This window comes from Calidris pugnax, unplaced genomic scaffold, assembly GCF_001431845.1.
Source record: "Calidris pugnax isolate Ruff unplaced genomic scaffold, ASM143184v1 scaffold145, whole genome shotgun sequence".
Lineage (NCBI taxonomy): Eukaryota > Metazoa > Chordata > Aves > Charadriiformes > Scolopacidae > Calidris > Calidris pugnax.
The window spans coordinates 732,000-747,698 of NW_015090939.1; the positions used below are offsets into that span (position 1 = coordinate 732,000).

The 15,699-nt window shown below is 46.5% G+C and overlaps 1 protein-coding gene across 1 annotated transcript in view; it reads right to left on the minus strand.

The window, feature by feature from the left end:
• Positions 1-14,669, minus strand: part of NFRKB (nuclear factor related to kappaB binding protein) — a 48,128-nt gene extending 33,459 nt beyond the window's left edge. Inside the window, exons 1-20 of the mRNA XM_014951830.1 lie at positions 14,519-14,669; positions 13,345-13,546; positions 13,122-13,249; positions 11,571-11,745; positions 10,371-10,472; positions 9,704-9,777; positions 9,221-9,305; positions 8,765-8,945; positions 8,068-8,176; positions 7,472-7,598; positions 6,495-6,560; positions 5,699-5,778; positions 5,575-5,615; positions 5,008-5,068; positions 4,450-4,624; positions 3,519-3,625; positions 2,760-2,883; positions 2,251-2,330; positions 1,318-1,538; positions 183-462 (exon numbers count right to left, since the gene is read on the minus strand). Of these exons, the coding sequence (XP_014807316.1) occupies positions 183-462; positions 1,318-1,538; positions 2,251-2,330; positions 2,760-2,883; positions 3,519-3,625; positions 4,450-4,624; positions 5,008-5,068; positions 5,575-5,615; positions 5,699-5,778; positions 6,495-6,560; positions 7,472-7,598; positions 8,068-8,176; positions 8,765-8,945; positions 9,221-9,305; positions 9,704-9,777; positions 10,371-10,472; positions 11,571-11,745; positions 13,122-13,249; positions 13,345-13,546; positions 14,519-14,656 (2,556 nt within the window). The 5' untranslated portion in view covers positions 14,657-14,669. The remainder of the gene's footprint in view (positions 1-182; positions 463-1,317; positions 1,539-2,250; positions 2,331-2,759; positions 2,884-3,518; positions 3,626-4,449; positions 4,625-5,007; positions 5,069-5,574; positions 5,616-5,698; positions 5,779-6,494; positions 6,561-7,471; positions 7,599-8,067; positions 8,177-8,764; positions 8,946-9,220; positions 9,306-9,703; positions 9,778-10,370; positions 10,473-11,570; positions 11,746-13,121; positions 13,250-13,344; positions 13,547-14,518) is intronic.
• Between the last annotated feature and the right edge of the window lie 1,030 nt (positions 14,670-15,699).

Genomic DNA, 15,699 nt, shown 5'->3' on the forward strand with positions numbered 1-15,699 from the left:
CCTGGAATAGAAGCTGTGGCTGCCCCATCCCTGGAGGGGTTCAAGGGCAGGTTGGAGGGGGCTTGGAGCAACCTGGTGTGGTGGGAGGTGTCCCTGCCCAGGGCAGGGAGTTGGAACGAGATGATCATGAAGGTCCCTTCCAACCCATTCCATGATTCTGATTTCCACGCAGCCCAACTCACCTGAGGGAGCACTTTGGTTTGGGTGGCTGTAGCTGGAACGCGGATTTGAGGCACTGAGGTGGGTTGCTGTTGCTGGGTGACCACTGGGGCTTGCTGGGACACCGCTGGGAGGCTGGACTGGGCAGTGACCACCCGGACCTGGGGCAGGCCGGAGGAGGTGGTATGACTTACCACCCGGGGGGGAGGAGGTGGCTGAGGCCCCGGCTGTGCCTGTGAACTCTGGGCTGTGGAAAGCAAGGTCCCCAGCTGTGGCATGGTAGGGGAGGAGACCAGAAGAACACTAGGGAAAAGATAAAGCCAGCAGGTCAGCAAAGATGTAAGCAACGATTGAGAAAGAACCAGAAACATCCACAAGTGGTGCATGAGGCAAGTGGCAAGGGCAAGGTCCTGCACTTGGGCCACACCAACCCCCTGCAGCGCTACAGGCTGGGGGAAGTGTGGCTGGAGCTGCCTGGAGGAAAGAGACCTGGGGGTTCTAGTTGACAAAGGGCTGAATATGAGCCGGCGTGTGCCCAGGGGGGCAAGAAAGCCAATGGCATCCTGGCTTGTATCAAAAATAGTGTGACCAGCAGAAGTAGGGAGGTGATTGTGCCCCTGTACTCAGCACTGGGGAGGCCACACCTCGAGTGTTGTGTCCAGTTTTGGGCACCTCAATCCAAGAGAGATCTGGAGGTGCTGGAGCGAGTGCAGAGGAGGGCAACGAAACTAGTGAAGGGCCTGGAAAACAAATCATATGAAGAGCGGCTGAAGGAGCTGGGGCTGTTTAGTGTGAGGAAGAGGAGGCTGAGGGGAGACCTCATCACTCTCTACAACTTCGTGAAAGGACACTGTAGAGAGGTTGGTGCTGGTCTCTTCTCACAGGTAATTAGTGACAGAACGAGAGAGAATGGCTTAAAGCTCCAACAGGGCAGGTTTAGATTGAACATTAGGAAAGAATTTTGGAATTGGAACAGGCTGCCCAGGGAGGGGGTGGAGTCCCCATCCCTGGCTGTGTTTAAGGGCCGTTTAGATGCAGTGCTGAGGGACATGGTGTAGGGGAGGACTTTGTAGAGTAGGGGAGATGGTTGGACTCGATGATCCCAAGGGTCTCTTCCAACCTAGACCATTCTATGATTCTATGAGATGGAAGAAGTACCTTTGGCTGGGTTTTGCTGGCTCTGATCCAGCACTAGACACGCTCTTGCTAACCACAGAGACCGGCGGGGGCGAAATCGGCGTCGCTGGTAACGCCGGCGCGGTCGGTGTCACCGGAGTCACGGGAGTTGGTGGCATGCTGGAGTCACTGAGGCTCAGCTGGCTGGGCTCTGAGGTGCTGCTGGGGAGGGCTTTGACAGAGCTCTCCTTGCTACCAGACTTCTGCAAAGAAAGCCCATCAAGCGTGAAGGTCTTCACAAAAACTAGGGGTTTGGTCGCTACAGTCTAGAGAGCGGGCTGAGCACGTTAAGCTGAGTTGTGTGTGGTTATGAATGATGCCCTGGTGCTAAATCCTAAAATCCCAGCTGTCTGATTGCCTGCCTTCCTCAGCCTCAGCCACAAGTGGGCCCGTGCATTTGGCTGCTCCTGTTCTTGGGGAAAAGTGTATCTCTTTTCCCCAAGTACCAAACATTCCCAACATGCAGATTTCTACCTCGGTTAATCTGCCAACAGCAACTACTTCAGAGATATTTGATATCAATAACAAAAAAACATATTAGAAGCATCCAAACCCTGCCAGCTTCAGCACAGCGAGGGGGAGAGCAGAAGTTCCACCCACCCTGCTACAGATTAACCTGAAAACTAGACCTGAAAGCCCATCCCTAGGATAGATCCCAGATTCCATTGACCTTTCTGCTGAGATCAACAAGGATAACAGTGCAAGCTGGGAGGAGGAAAAAGTCCCTCTTTCCCTCTTTGTTTTGTGCACTGGTGCTAAACTAACACCCACGTTCACAAACATAATGAACTGGTAACTCAAATACATGGTAATTTTCATCATCTCTACAGATGCAGAATTGATGGATTAAATTAAACCCGTATCTCCTTCCCAATCCTAAAAGCACCTGTGCAAACTTGTGCAAAGGAATTTTACCATTTTAGCCGGAGGTTTTGGCTTCTGCTGAAGAGCTTTCTTGGCCTTTGCTGCAGCAGCTTGAGCCTGGTGGATCCGTTCTGCAAATACAAATGGTCAGAATTCCTGAACACAAGCAAACTGAGATTAAAAAAAAGGCCAATTCAGAACTGTAGGTTCATCCTCAGGCAAGAATTCAAACACACGTCGTCGTGTCATAGTGCAAAGAAAAAACACCACCTAAAATCAGCTAAAAAGGCTGAAAATAAAAATGTAAGAAGCTGTGAATGTCCATACCCCTCCCTGAAGTTCTTGTACACAGGATGCTATTTTTCTAATAAACACTTCAAAATGACACTCCGCTCTGCGGGGCAAACATTAGCAAACTGACTAGAGACTGCTAGAGATATTAGCAACTGACTAATCTACACTGATAAATGAATGTTCATTATCCAACTGGACTGAAAAAGTTCAAGAGTCTTGATTTACAAACATTTTCAATTCTTAAGGTATCCCCAAGCCAGGCTTACCAAACTCTTCCTCACTCCTGTCCCGGTGCAGGTAGATCCACAACTTGCGTCCGATATCGTATTTCACACAGGGATCCTTCTCATAATGCAATCGATCCAGAGCACCACTGACAACAGTATTCACCTGAAAAGTTCAGAATTCACAGAATTACACGACGTCCCCGTCGGAGGAGCCAAAGGTCATCAACAGAAAAGCAATCCTATTTGGCATAAAACCTGAGTAAGCTGCTAGAAAGTTCAGAATTCACAGAATTACAAGACGTCCCCGTTGGAGGAGCCAAAGGTCATGAATAGAAAAGCAATCCTATTTGGCATAAAACCTGAGTGAGCTGCTAGAAATCCATCTGAGTAAGAACTGCCCAAAGAGCAGATGTTGTAGCATGGGATGCTGTCTCCCACCTTGGATTAAGGAGTTTCCACCAAAGATGAGAGCTCTGAAAATTGAATGTTACCCGAGAGCAGATGTTGTAGCACGGGATGCTGTCTCCCACCTTGGATTAAGGAGTTTCCACCAAAGATGAGAGCTCTGAAAATTGAATGTTTCTGAATCTAAAATGCCAGCAGCTATATGACACCACGTTAATTCCATGTCTTTTCAAGGTGTTTGCTCACCATCCAGAGTTTGGGGCAGACCTGCAGCAGCTCACCAGAGCAGAGAACAGAGCTTTTGTATCAAAGCAGCATAAAAAAATGAGTCTGGGTCTGCACACTATATTTTTAGGAGCATCTGTTTGAGGCCAGATGTGACACCCAACTTACTTGAGCACTTGTGACATCGGGAGCCAGGAACTGGGAGTCTTTCAGCAGCTCACAGATTTCAGCACGAGTCCCTTCTCCGTTAGGAAGGCGAGCAGCAGCATCACGAACTGAAATACAACATCAGAGCTTAAACTTCCACCCGTAACTGTGTCCAGTTTTGGGCCCCCTACCATAAAAAAGACAGCGAGGAGCTGGAGCGGGCCCAGAGTAGAGCGACAAAGCTGGTGAGCGGTCTGGAGAGTAAGTCTTATGAGGAGAGGCTGAGGGTGCTTGGGTTATTCAGCCTGGAGAAGAGGAGGCTGAGGGGAGACCTTCTTGCTCTCTCCAACTCCCTGAAAGGAGGGGGTAGAGAGGTGGGGGTCGGTCTCTTTTCTCAAGTCACAGGCGACAGGACGAGAGGAAATGGCCTCAAGTTGCCCCAGGGGAGGTTCAGGCTGGATATGAGCAAAAGCTTTTTCCCTGAAAGGGTTCTCAGGCATTGGAATGGGCTGCCCAGGGAGGTGGTTGAGGCCCCATCCCTGGAGGTGTTCAAAAGCCGGGTTGATGTAGTGCTGGGAGGTCTGGTTTAGTGATGATGCTCCTTGTTTGTTGTGTGGGTGTCTATTTTTGTCAGTGAGGTTGACGGTTGGACAAGATGATCTTGAAGGTCCCTTCCAACCTAGAAGATTCTGGGATTCTGTAACGAGGTAGCTGTATTCCAGTATATTAGCAAGTATGTTTCTGAATGCCTCTCTTCTCCCTACTCCCACAGCACCTACTTCCTCACTACAATCTACCCTTTATGTCGTAGAATTTATTTCTTCTTTGCTTATGTCATCCCAGCCCGCCCACCTTTCCCCCTTATAATTTAGATTCCTGAAGTCACTGCTTGGAGGAGGATTCAGAAGAGTCATTTTTCTAATTTTAATAAATTTCTTGGTCATCACCTTACCGAGGGACAAGATGGTGACATAAGCTGGTCTGTCGGAGCGCAGGAGGGAATGCTCTCGGGCTTTGTTTAAGGAGGTTTCCTTGTCAAACACCCCCTTCACAGGCCCAACCACCGACTCGAAGCCATGCATACGGAAAGTGAAAGCTTTGTGGGGCTGGCTGTAACGGTAACGCTCCTGTATTTGGTAACAAAAGGACTTCATTTAGGAGAAAAGAGAGCAAAATCCTTAAACCTTGTGCTACGTTTATATTAGCACTTATGACAGTAAGTTATTCTCTAACAACAAGTTATTTTATTTAAGTTAAAGGCTCAAACACTGCTGTATAAACTTATTTTGGATCAAGACAAGCACAAACTACTTCAAGCAGAATACAAAGCCCCACCTAAGCAAAGTGTGCAGGTGCAATACCCTAGAGTCATGGTTAAGCAGCTGCACAGACTAGAGAGATGCCAAAGATACACCTTCTACCCAGCAAAACATCCTTTCCCCCAGTAACAAGAAGCCTTTTCTTCCTCTAATCTCCTCTAATCCTCTCATTCAGATGATTCTCTTCTTACCTGCTCCTGAAACACACGTTTCTCCTCCCCGGTGCTGGGCCGGACTACGTAGTCAGTCCTTCTGAAACAAAGGGCACCATCAGTTCTGAGCAACAACAACCCCACAACAAGCCCAGAGAACACCCCAAAGGATCAGTCACCTCACCCTTTCTGCAAATTCTTCTGAACAAACTCTGAAAGCATTTATGGTAATATAAATAAGGACCGTAGAGATCTCAAAACACGCTCTATGTACCACCTGAAGGTAAGCAAGGAGGCATTTATGGTAATATAAAGAAGGCCTGTAGAGATCTCAAAACATGCTCTATGTACCACCTGAAGGTAAGCAAGGACTGTAAATAACCTAATTACCAGGACACAGCTTGGGGAAAAATCAAGTGACACTGTGCAAAATCAGACTATCAAGTTCCCTCCTGCCCCACGATGTCAAATCTTTTTATTTTAAGCAGCCAGCTTAAAATAAAAAGGGGGGAAAAAAGGGACCTTGCTTTCCACAGAGGGGCAAGGACCAAACTTCACAGCATTACCATGCACTGCAGAAGCTTTCGAGCAGCATTAAATACTCACACTCTGGGAATTGGTGTGGCATCTGAGCTGTCTTCATTTTCCTATCGAAAAACAGAGAAATGTCAATGCTGGATATAACTCAGGCAGATCTGTGCTGCTCCAAGGTGATTTTTTTCTGACTCACTTTGAAAAAAGACTGGTCTTTGGTCTCCAACCAGAGCTGGAACAGTGCTGCCAATTCCTTCTCATGATCTTGGCAAGAACCTAGTCCAAGAAATCAGGAAAAATAAGAAAGAGAAGTCCTTTATTTGTTACGAAGCCAGTTGCTTGTACTTCCCAGTCATCTCCTACTCCCTTCCCACCCCTGTGCATCACCAGTCACAAGGCATTTTCCATACTTCACAGATGCTCTGATTTCAACACTTGAACACATCCAGGCTTAGGAAAGTGCTAAAACCTAATTATTCTCCCATGTTGGTACAAAGGATGGTGCTTCAGCTCTTGGCATAACAGGCAAGATACTGTTTGAGACACAGCTGCCAGGTATTTGCAGATGGTTCCTTTTGTATAATTAATAATTGCTCTGAATAATCATAGAATCATAGAATCATTCAGGTTGGAAGAGACCCTTGGGATCATGGAGTCCAACCATCTCCCCTACTCTACAAAGTCCTCTACAGAAGGGAACATACAAAGGTGTTCAGATAGATTTGAAGGGTGAGATAAACATGGTTAAGCCAGGAACATAAGGAAATAAAGCCCTTTGTTCATTTACTGTCTGTCTGCTGCTGCTACCAATGTCTTGTGAAAACCTAGAATGTAAAATACACCTTCCCTCAGCTAAAAGAAAAGGCCTAACCAACAAAATTAACAGCTCTGCTTGTCCTCTCTGGGCTGCAGCGAGCTAAAAAGTAAAAGTCCTGGAGAAAACAACCACCTTTTACTATAGTAGAAATCACAGAAAAGCACAAGGTACTCACCAAGCAGTTTCCACTGCTGAGTTTTTTCTTTGAATTCAACAAAAGGTGAGAAGCTGGAAGGAGCATCTACAATGCAAAACGTGCATGTCAGACATCATACAATGGTCCAACCACCAAAGCCCCACTGTTGTAATGCAAGCTGTTGAGTTGGACTCACAGTGACAGATAAAGCATTTTAAGCGATGACGTAAGCGCAATCTCTAAATTTATACTTGCCCAAAGGGAAGGTAAAGCATCTCGGAGTAACAGGGCCAGGACAAGAAAGGAACAGGACAGGATAACAAGCTTTTCAGGACAGGATAACAAGCTTTTCATCTACAGGCTGTCAGATGAGATCCTGTTCATGCTGTTGAGGCACCAGGAACTATTACTGTATGGCAACTACTCCTGGGCTGGCAGGAAGTGAACTCGGGATTTACAGTATTAAATTTACAGCATTACAGAGAATATTAAGTATCCAGGCTGCAAAGGCCACTACAATCCACGCCACCTCTCCCTTTCAAACTTTCTACTAAGAAAAAGAGAGCCACGGAATAATTTCTTTTGAAAGGAACATCTGAAGCTTGGCTGGTCCAAAGCTGGGCCAGCTTCATGTTTCCAGTGGATTGCTCAGGGCATCATCTAGTTTAGTTTTCATTGTCTCCACAATATCTTTGCACCAGGAAGAGATTAATTTCTTCCTGCTACAAACACCCTGCCTGAAGCACAGGATCTGAACCAGGAGGAACTGCCTGTCTAGAGGCAATTTCACACAACTTTTTCACACACTCAGGAACCAAGCTGGGTCTTATCTACTTATCTACATGCAAAACACCTCTACCACAATCAAGAAATGTCAGCCAGAAAGCCTGCCATAGAAACACTATCAACAATACAGTGATTTATTGAATTAGAAGTTGATTTGAGCTACAGCATAAACCAGAGCTGGTTAGAACTGAGGTACCAGCATCACCAGTATTTTTAACAGCCATTCTTACCTCTGCTGTCACCTGTCAAGTACTGCAAGGCAGGTAAAACCAGTTCAGACCAGTTAGGGGCAAAGGAAAACCAGTTATTTAGTGCACTGGCAGGAGAAGATTGCCAATCTAAAACTTTATCTTCAAGCTGAAGAGGAAAAAGAAATACTCAGTTAAGGATCTCACGCTTTAAACAATGGCTGTTTTAATAGAAAACAAAAGAGCTAAACGTATCCAGGGGACAAGATTTTTATGTAAATAAAAGAAACCACCTGACTTTTTCAATTCTTTCAGACAACTGACATAAAGTAGGGAAAAAACTACCCCACCATCTCTGCCCTTTGTATACAGAATATATCTAATTATGATCTAAAGAACAGGTCTGCTGCTGGAAAGACTTACAGATTCAACTGACTAAATCGATGAAGCACGTTCAAAACAGAATGCAGTGTGAAAACCAAAGGGTTTCCCTTCTTTAATATGCAATTTACACCTTAATATAATTTACAGCAGTGAGAAAAATCACTATTATAAAGCTATAAATCTCTCTATCACCTAATTTTGTTTTCTGCAAAGACTCCTAGATAAGTGGAGTCCTTACCACAGTGGTTCCTTACCACAGAGAGAGTAGCAGGTCCTTCCAGAAAGAGGATCTCCAAAAGAAGGAAAAAGAAGCTGGAAGATATTTCATTTATTCCAAGGCATGGCTTCATGTCTTCAAGAGGTCTTCAAACAAAAGAGAGCAAAGAGTAAGTTCCTGAGTAAATACTCACCTTCTTACACACAGGTGAACACCACACATTTCACACATCCCCAGCTGGACTAAACCAAAGCCTGCAAAAGCCCCACAAAAATCTGAGCTGCAACATTTGTTGTTCTCTCCATCCGTGCGAGGTGTTTGGGGCTCTTTGAAGCACTTACTCCTCTTTGACAGACGACAGAGGGATGGGGGAAGGATCCTGAGACATGGGTGGAATTCCATCTGCGAAAGAGTAAGTTCCCTGAGTAAATACTCACCTTCTGATACACAGGGGAACACCACACATTTCACACATCCCCAGCTGCACAAAACCAAAGCCTGCAAAAGCCCCACAAAAATCTGAGCTGCAACATCTGTTCTCTCTCCATCCATGTGAGGTATCTGGGGCTCTTTGAAGCACTTACTCCTCTTTGACAGACGACAGAGGGATGGGGGAAGGATCCTGAGACATTGGACTAAACCAAAGCCTGCAAAAGCCCCACAAAAATCTGAGCTGCAACATTTGTTGTTCTCTCCATCCGTGCGAGGTGTTTGGGGCTCTTTGAAGCACTTACTCCTCTTTGACAGACGACAGAGGGATGGGGGAAGGATCCTGAGACATGGGTGGAATTCCATCTGCGTTGCCCAGCGAGTCAGCCAAGTCCTCCACCTCGGATTTAATCATCTTCAGCTTTTTTTTCTTCTTATCTTCCTTTTCCTTCACCTTTTTCTTCAGGGTTGCGAGGTCGAATAAGGCTTTAGACATGATAAAAGGTAAGAAGACTTATAAACTTTCTCACTATATTTCATTTAAAATCATAAACCAACTACATATTTAAACCTATATTCAGAAATGTGGGTAGTGTACACTCATTCATCTCCAGTTCATTCCATCCTCCCAGTCATTTCCATGAATCTTTATTTTCTCCCTCAATGCACTGTGTTTTAATAGAAAATCTCTAGTTTTTAAAGCCAAGGTAGATGAAATTAGAAAGGTAAAGGTGCAGAAGCACTGTGTCCAAGCCACTGACCTGCTAAGGAACCTTTCCTGCCAGCATTTACTCGAGTCATGATGTCCTCAAGAGTCACGTCTGTTGTCACTAAATCAGGGTGGTCCTAGACAGAGGGAATGGGATAGAAATTAAAATTGGGGAAGGACAAAGTGTTCAGACTACAACAACAAGAGTACAGAAGATAACCAAGTACTGAAACGTCCCAAACTTATCCAAGAGTAGGTTATGAAGCCATTTAGTGAAATAAAAGTAGGGAAGTCTTCTAACCCTGAAATCCAAAATTCTGTCTCTCCAGAACACATCAATGAAATCACAAAAAAGGAGTTGCATACACACACTGACAATTAAATACAGCTTACAAAAAAGGGTTGGAGGGTGGTTGCACACAAAAAAAATAGCCATCACTTTGTCACCCAGAAATACCCTGAATTCTACGGCTAACAGGTAAAAGACTAATGAATAAAGTCCAATCCCACCCCCAAAGACTTCCTGCCATCTTACAGGTTGACGTTTTCGTTTCTCATGGTGCTTCCTCAACATCATCTTCAAATCACTTTCCCCAAGTTCTATCTTGTCTGCAACAAAAAAACATTGAGAGATTATTTGCACAGTTTTCTGTTATCGTTACTTTACAGACTTGTTCGAATGCCATTTGCATTTCCCTCTTTTAACAACCTCCAAATTTCAATAATTAAATTTTCTTTATTTGAATTTCATCATTTTAATCAACCAATTTCTTCCTTGGGTCATCAGGTTTCATTGCTGATGCAAGTATTAGAAGTGAAAAGATGCCAAGAACCAGCTGTGCTGCACGAAGGGTTTGCAGACAGTAACTTTAGGACAGGTTCTCTTGGCACAAACACCAAAATAAAAATATTTGGTAATATTTTGGTACAACTGGACTTTGCTAACACCTCAAGCGTTAAAGGCAAAATAAAACAGAGAGAGCAGTAGTTTTATACCAACTGCAGACCCTCGTGTTAAAATACTAAGCTTGCAAGGAGAAAAGATTAAATAAATTGGGAGAAGAGCCAATTGGTTTGGAAACGGGAAAAATGAAGAACTAGAGTATTTCCCATCAAACAACAGGTTTTCATACTGATTTCTTGCAGGGTCTCAGAGTAATTGTCACCCCTAAATCCATACTGACCCCTACTTTGGTTCTCACCTGCTGTTTTCATGTCCGAGGTTGACAACGTGGGGATTACTCTCAGGGGAACAGGTGGGCTTGGACAACGTGCTGGAGAACTTGGAGGCCAGGAGCTTAGATCTAAAATAAAGAAATAAATACATTTATTTCTGCAAGACCAAGCACTGATCTACATAATTATATTCCCCTGTGCTTGTTAAGAGCATAGCCAATAAAACTGGAGTCCAGTTTCTATTCTTCTATTAAAGATGTGCTGCCATCCAGGAGCACAGCCAGTAAAACTGGAGTCTAGTTTCCATTCTTCTATTAAAGATGTGCTGCCATCCAGAGAGACCTGGGCAGAGAGGAACCTGATGAAATTCAACAAGGGTGGGTCCTGCCCCTGGGGAGGAATAACCCCCTGCACCAGGACAGGCTGGGGGTGACCTGCTGGAGAGCAGCTCTGAGGAGAAAGACCTGGGAGTCCTGGTGGACAACAGGATGCCCAGGAGCCAGCAATGGGCCCTGGTGGCCAAGAAGGCCAAGAGCATCCTGGGGGGCATCAGGAAGAGAGTGAGCAGCAGGTGGAGGGAGGTCATCCTGCCCCTCTGCTCTGCCCTGGGGAGGCCCCAGCTGGAGCACTGGGACCAGTTCTGGGCTCCCCAGTTCCAGAAGGACAGGGAACTGCTGGAGAGGGGACAGCAGAGGGCTACAGAGATGATGAGGGGCCTGGAGTATGTCTCTTTGAGGAAAGGTTGAGGGACTTGGGTCTTTTGAGGAAAGGTTGAGGGACTTAGGTCTTTGGAGAAGAGAAGACTGAGGGGGGACCTGATCAACCCCTATAAATACTTCAAGGGTGGGTGTCAGGAGGATGGGGCCAGGCTTTTTTCAGTGGTGCCCAGGGACAGGACAAGAGGAAATGGGCACAAACTTGAACATAAGAAGTTCCACCTAAACATGAGGAGGAACTTCTTTGCTGTGAGGGTGGCAGAGCCCTGGCAGAGGCTGCCCAGGGAGGTGGTGGAGTCTCCTTCTCTGGAGACATCCAAAGTCCCCCTGGACACGTTCCTGTGGGACCTGCTCTGGGTGGCCCTGCTCTGGCAGGGGGTTGGACTGGATGATCTCCAGAGGTCCCTTCCAACCCCGTATCATTCTGTGACTCTGTGCTACCATCCTCATGTTGAAAATTCGTCTCTCTCCATCCACACCTCGAGTCCTTAGTTGAGTCTGGGGCATTACCTTCTTCATCAGAAGACAAGGTGGTATCTCCACACTCCTCTTTCACTTCCCTCAGAATCTTCAAGTAGCGCCGATGTGTCCGTCTGTCTCGCTCTTCTGTGTCATACGTGGGTGGGAAGTGCCTTCTCCTGAGGGTCATGTCCGGGCCCCCCTTCCGAGCTAAATCCAGCAAGTGCTGGAAGAAGAGCCAGATGTGACATCAGCCATCTCAGCTACAGCTCTCAACAGCTAAGCTTAACTCACACACGTTCAGCAAGTTTAATGTTTGGGGCTGGTGCAATAAGCACCTCAGTTCTTATAAAGTAACCCTTACAAAGTATCAGAATCTGCCATATATGCAATTTTAAAACCAGTGGTTTTTAGGTGAAGTTGGGGGAGAGCAAGGAGGGCTCCAATAAGAAATTTCTGCACCTTTACCTCCACGTATTTTTTAGATAAACATGTGAAGTTGGGGGAAAGCAAGGAGGGCTCCAGTAAGAAATTTCTGCACCTTTACCTCCACGTACAAGACCTCACTGTCATTTTATGTGGACTGTTGAGAGGAGCCTCACCATTGATCTGGGATTGATTTGCGGAGTTTCCATGCCAAATACGTAACACCAACATGGAAAAAAGTCTTTTTTGAAGAAAACAATTTACCCCTTAGGGCTACAGAGGAAACAACTTCCTACATACTTCCATATTCTTTTTCCCTTATCACTGCAAGGGGTTTTATAAAGACAGACATTCACCTTCATCCATACATCCTGTATGTTTCAATGATTAGAAATAAACGAGCAACTACAATGAAGACGTTTCAGTTGGCAGCAATTAGCTGATGATAGCAATTAGCTGATGACAGCATCCATAAAGGAAGACTTCATCAGGGATCTACAGGCATCAGAACCAGAGTTTTGCATCTATTCTATACAAGTTCCCAGTGAATCTAGGGAATTCATACAGCTACATATTCAGAAGTGGCAAAAAATTAAGGCAAACTGACTTGTAAATAGGACACTAAAGTGTAAAGAGGTAAACGCAGGAATCAGGGGGCAAGGTGGACGTGGAAAAAAAACACAAGTGAGAGCTAGGAGAGTTGCAATTAGAAAACATAACAATGTTTCTAGTGTTCTCATATCATAGGGGCCACTGGAAAGCCAGAAACGCAGCATTTGTTAAAAGAAAGACCTCTGAGAACTGCGAATGCACAAATACCAAGACCTTTTGTTGTAAAGACAAACTGTTCCTTACAGGACACAAGAAGACACTCACGTTTCGGGAAGCAAGGATCTGCTTGAGCAGTCGGTAGAAGTACTGCTGCCGTAAAGAAGTAAATTCAGGAAGCAGGGGGCAAGGTGGACGTGGAAAAAATACACAAGTGAGAGCTATGAGAGTTGCAATTAGAAAACATAACAAGTGTGTTCTAGTGTTCTCATATCACAGGGGCCACTGGAAACCCAGAAACGCAGCATTTGTTAAAAGAAAGACCTCTGAGAACTGCGAATGCACAAATACCAAGACCTTTTGTTGTAAAGACAAACTGTTCCTTACAGGACACAAGAAGACACTCACGTTTCGGGAAGCAAGGATCTGCTTGAGCAGTCGGTAGAAGTACTGCTGCTGAGAGCTCAGGTACCGCTTGTACTGGGACTTAAAACACAGCTGCCTGTATTTGACAACCTCAGGATTAAAGTGTCCATCTGTAAGAAAGAGGTAAAAATCACCAGAGTTCTCATTAACCACTAGTTGAGAGTTTAACCCCAAAAATACACAGAAGTTTATTATGCTCACTGACCTCGGAAGAGTTTCTGGGCGATGTGGAGTGGATTTCCGAAGCGGAAGTTTTCGCCGCTGAACAGGGCAGAGATGAGTTTGTTCTGATGCTCTCGGTTGTTTTCGGGGAAGTGAGGCAGGAATTTTTTCAGGTGGTCCTGCTGCGCGTCCGTCAGCACCTCCTGCCACGTGGACAAGCTGACGACTTCGAAGAAGATCTCGGGCTGAAGAAAGGGAAAAATAACGGTGAAGAAAACGCGATCCGTGGCTTTAATTTTCAAGCCCTTAAAGTCTTCTGTGGTTAAATGACACAAGACAGGAGACTGTCTCACACCAAATGCAGAAAACAATGGGACAGAGAGAGGAAAGGTAAAGGAAATTAACGATGCTACTAAAAAACTTGCAACAAACAATAATTTTAATATACGAGTGATTGTTAACCCTTCTTTGGAGATTTTCAAGCCCCGCCTGGATGCTCCTGAGTAACATGCTCTGACAAGCTCTGGGTGGTCCTGCTTCAGCAGGGGAGTTGGACTAGATGATCTCTATGGTCCCTTCCAACTCTAAAATTCAGTGAAATTCAGTGAAATGACACAAGACAGGAGACTGTCTCACGCCAAATGCAGAAAACAATGGGACAGAGAGAGGAAAGGTAAAGGAAATTAACGATCCTACTAACAAGAAGGAAAAAAATTCAAAACTTGCAATGAACAAAACTTTCTTAAAGGTAATTAGAGTAACTGTTAACCCTTCTTTGGAGATTTTCAAGCCCTGCCTGGATGCAGTCCTGAGTAACATGCTCTGACAAGCTCTAGGCAATCCTGCTTCAGCAGGGGAGTTGGACTAGATGATCTCTATGGTCCCTTCCAACTCTAAAAAATTCAGTGAAAGATTATGTAGAAAATGAACACAACAATATAGTTTTAAAAGACGTTTTCCTCAGATTAATCAAAACCCCGTTCAACAGCTTTTCCAGGACAGTCAGAAACACCCCCCCCTGTTGTCAGTTTGCCCTGAAAGCCCCACAAAGGGAGTTAAACACATCCGTTTATCAAGGCTTAGGGAAAGGTAAAGCATCTTAGCACTACTAGAGCAACCTGCTCTAGTGGGAGGTGTCCCTGCCCAGAGCAGGGGAGCTGGAACTAGATGATCTTTGAGGTCCCTTCCAACCCAAACCATTCTATGATTCTACTCACGTCCTCCAGCAGGTCCTCGGGCAGGCTGACCCTGGTGGTGCCCAACATGCAGTCCTCCATGATGCCGTGAGGGCCATTCCCTTCCCCGCACGGCCCCAGCTCCAGGGGGTCTGTCAGCATGTGGTCCAGAGAGTCCATCCTTCACCCTCTCCCGCTCCTGAACGATGGCAGAAAACCCCTCAATAACCCCAAATCCCCAAACCCAGGCACGTCCCCAGCCCAGGAATGGCTGAGAAACCTGAGGGGGTTCCAGTGGAAAAGTCCCTGCTCATCCCGCAGAGATCGGACCAGTTGACCTTTAAAGGTCCTTCCCAACTCAAACCACTCTATGACTCGATGAAGCTGTCGCTTAAGCTTAAACTACAGACTCCGGCCACGAAACATGTAAAATGTTACAGTATTAACTTGCTGCTGGGTTGCAACCCAGCGCAACGCTTTGCCAGACAGGGAGTACCATGCCCCGCCACAGACAGTGACACATTTCCCTTTGCTTCCCTATAAATACCACGAAAAAACTGCAGTTAAATCCTGAAAGTTGGGCTTTAAGGTGCAAAAACCCCAACGCCGGGGGGGTCTGAGGGGAGATTTCCCTCAGGGGAAAGAGATTTCCCCCAGCTACGACTGGGCCAAGGGGCCCCGCACCCCTCCTCAACTGCGAGGAAAAACCCCACGAACCGCGCTGGAATAAAGCGACAGAAAAATAAAATAAGCTTTTAAAACAGCGTTGGGAAGTAAGAAAACACGGGAGGTGAGGAAAAAAACAAACCACAGCGCGTTTCATACCCGCTACGCTGGCTCTGGGCGGGACACCGGCGTCTCCCCGCTGCTGGAGGTGAAGGCAGCTCCCTCCTCGGGGGATCGGGGGAGAGTCCCCCCCTCAGCCCCGGGAGGGTCTCCCTCAGGCCGGGCCGGTCGCCTCAGCCCCGGTGGCGACCGTTGGGCCGCGGGGGCGGGAAGCCCCCGCACGCGGCCCGCACCGGAAGGCGGAAGGTGGCGGCTGCGCGTTGGGGCCGGGGCCGGGCCGCGCCGCGCACGCGCCGTGACCCCTGAGGGAGGAGGCGGCGGCGGCGGCCGCCATTACCCGCCCTCAGGAAACACAAACCCCTCAGGAGACCGGGCCCACCTCTTTTACACCCCTTTTTACTCCCCCACCCCCGCGTCCCATTCACAAAAACACCAGT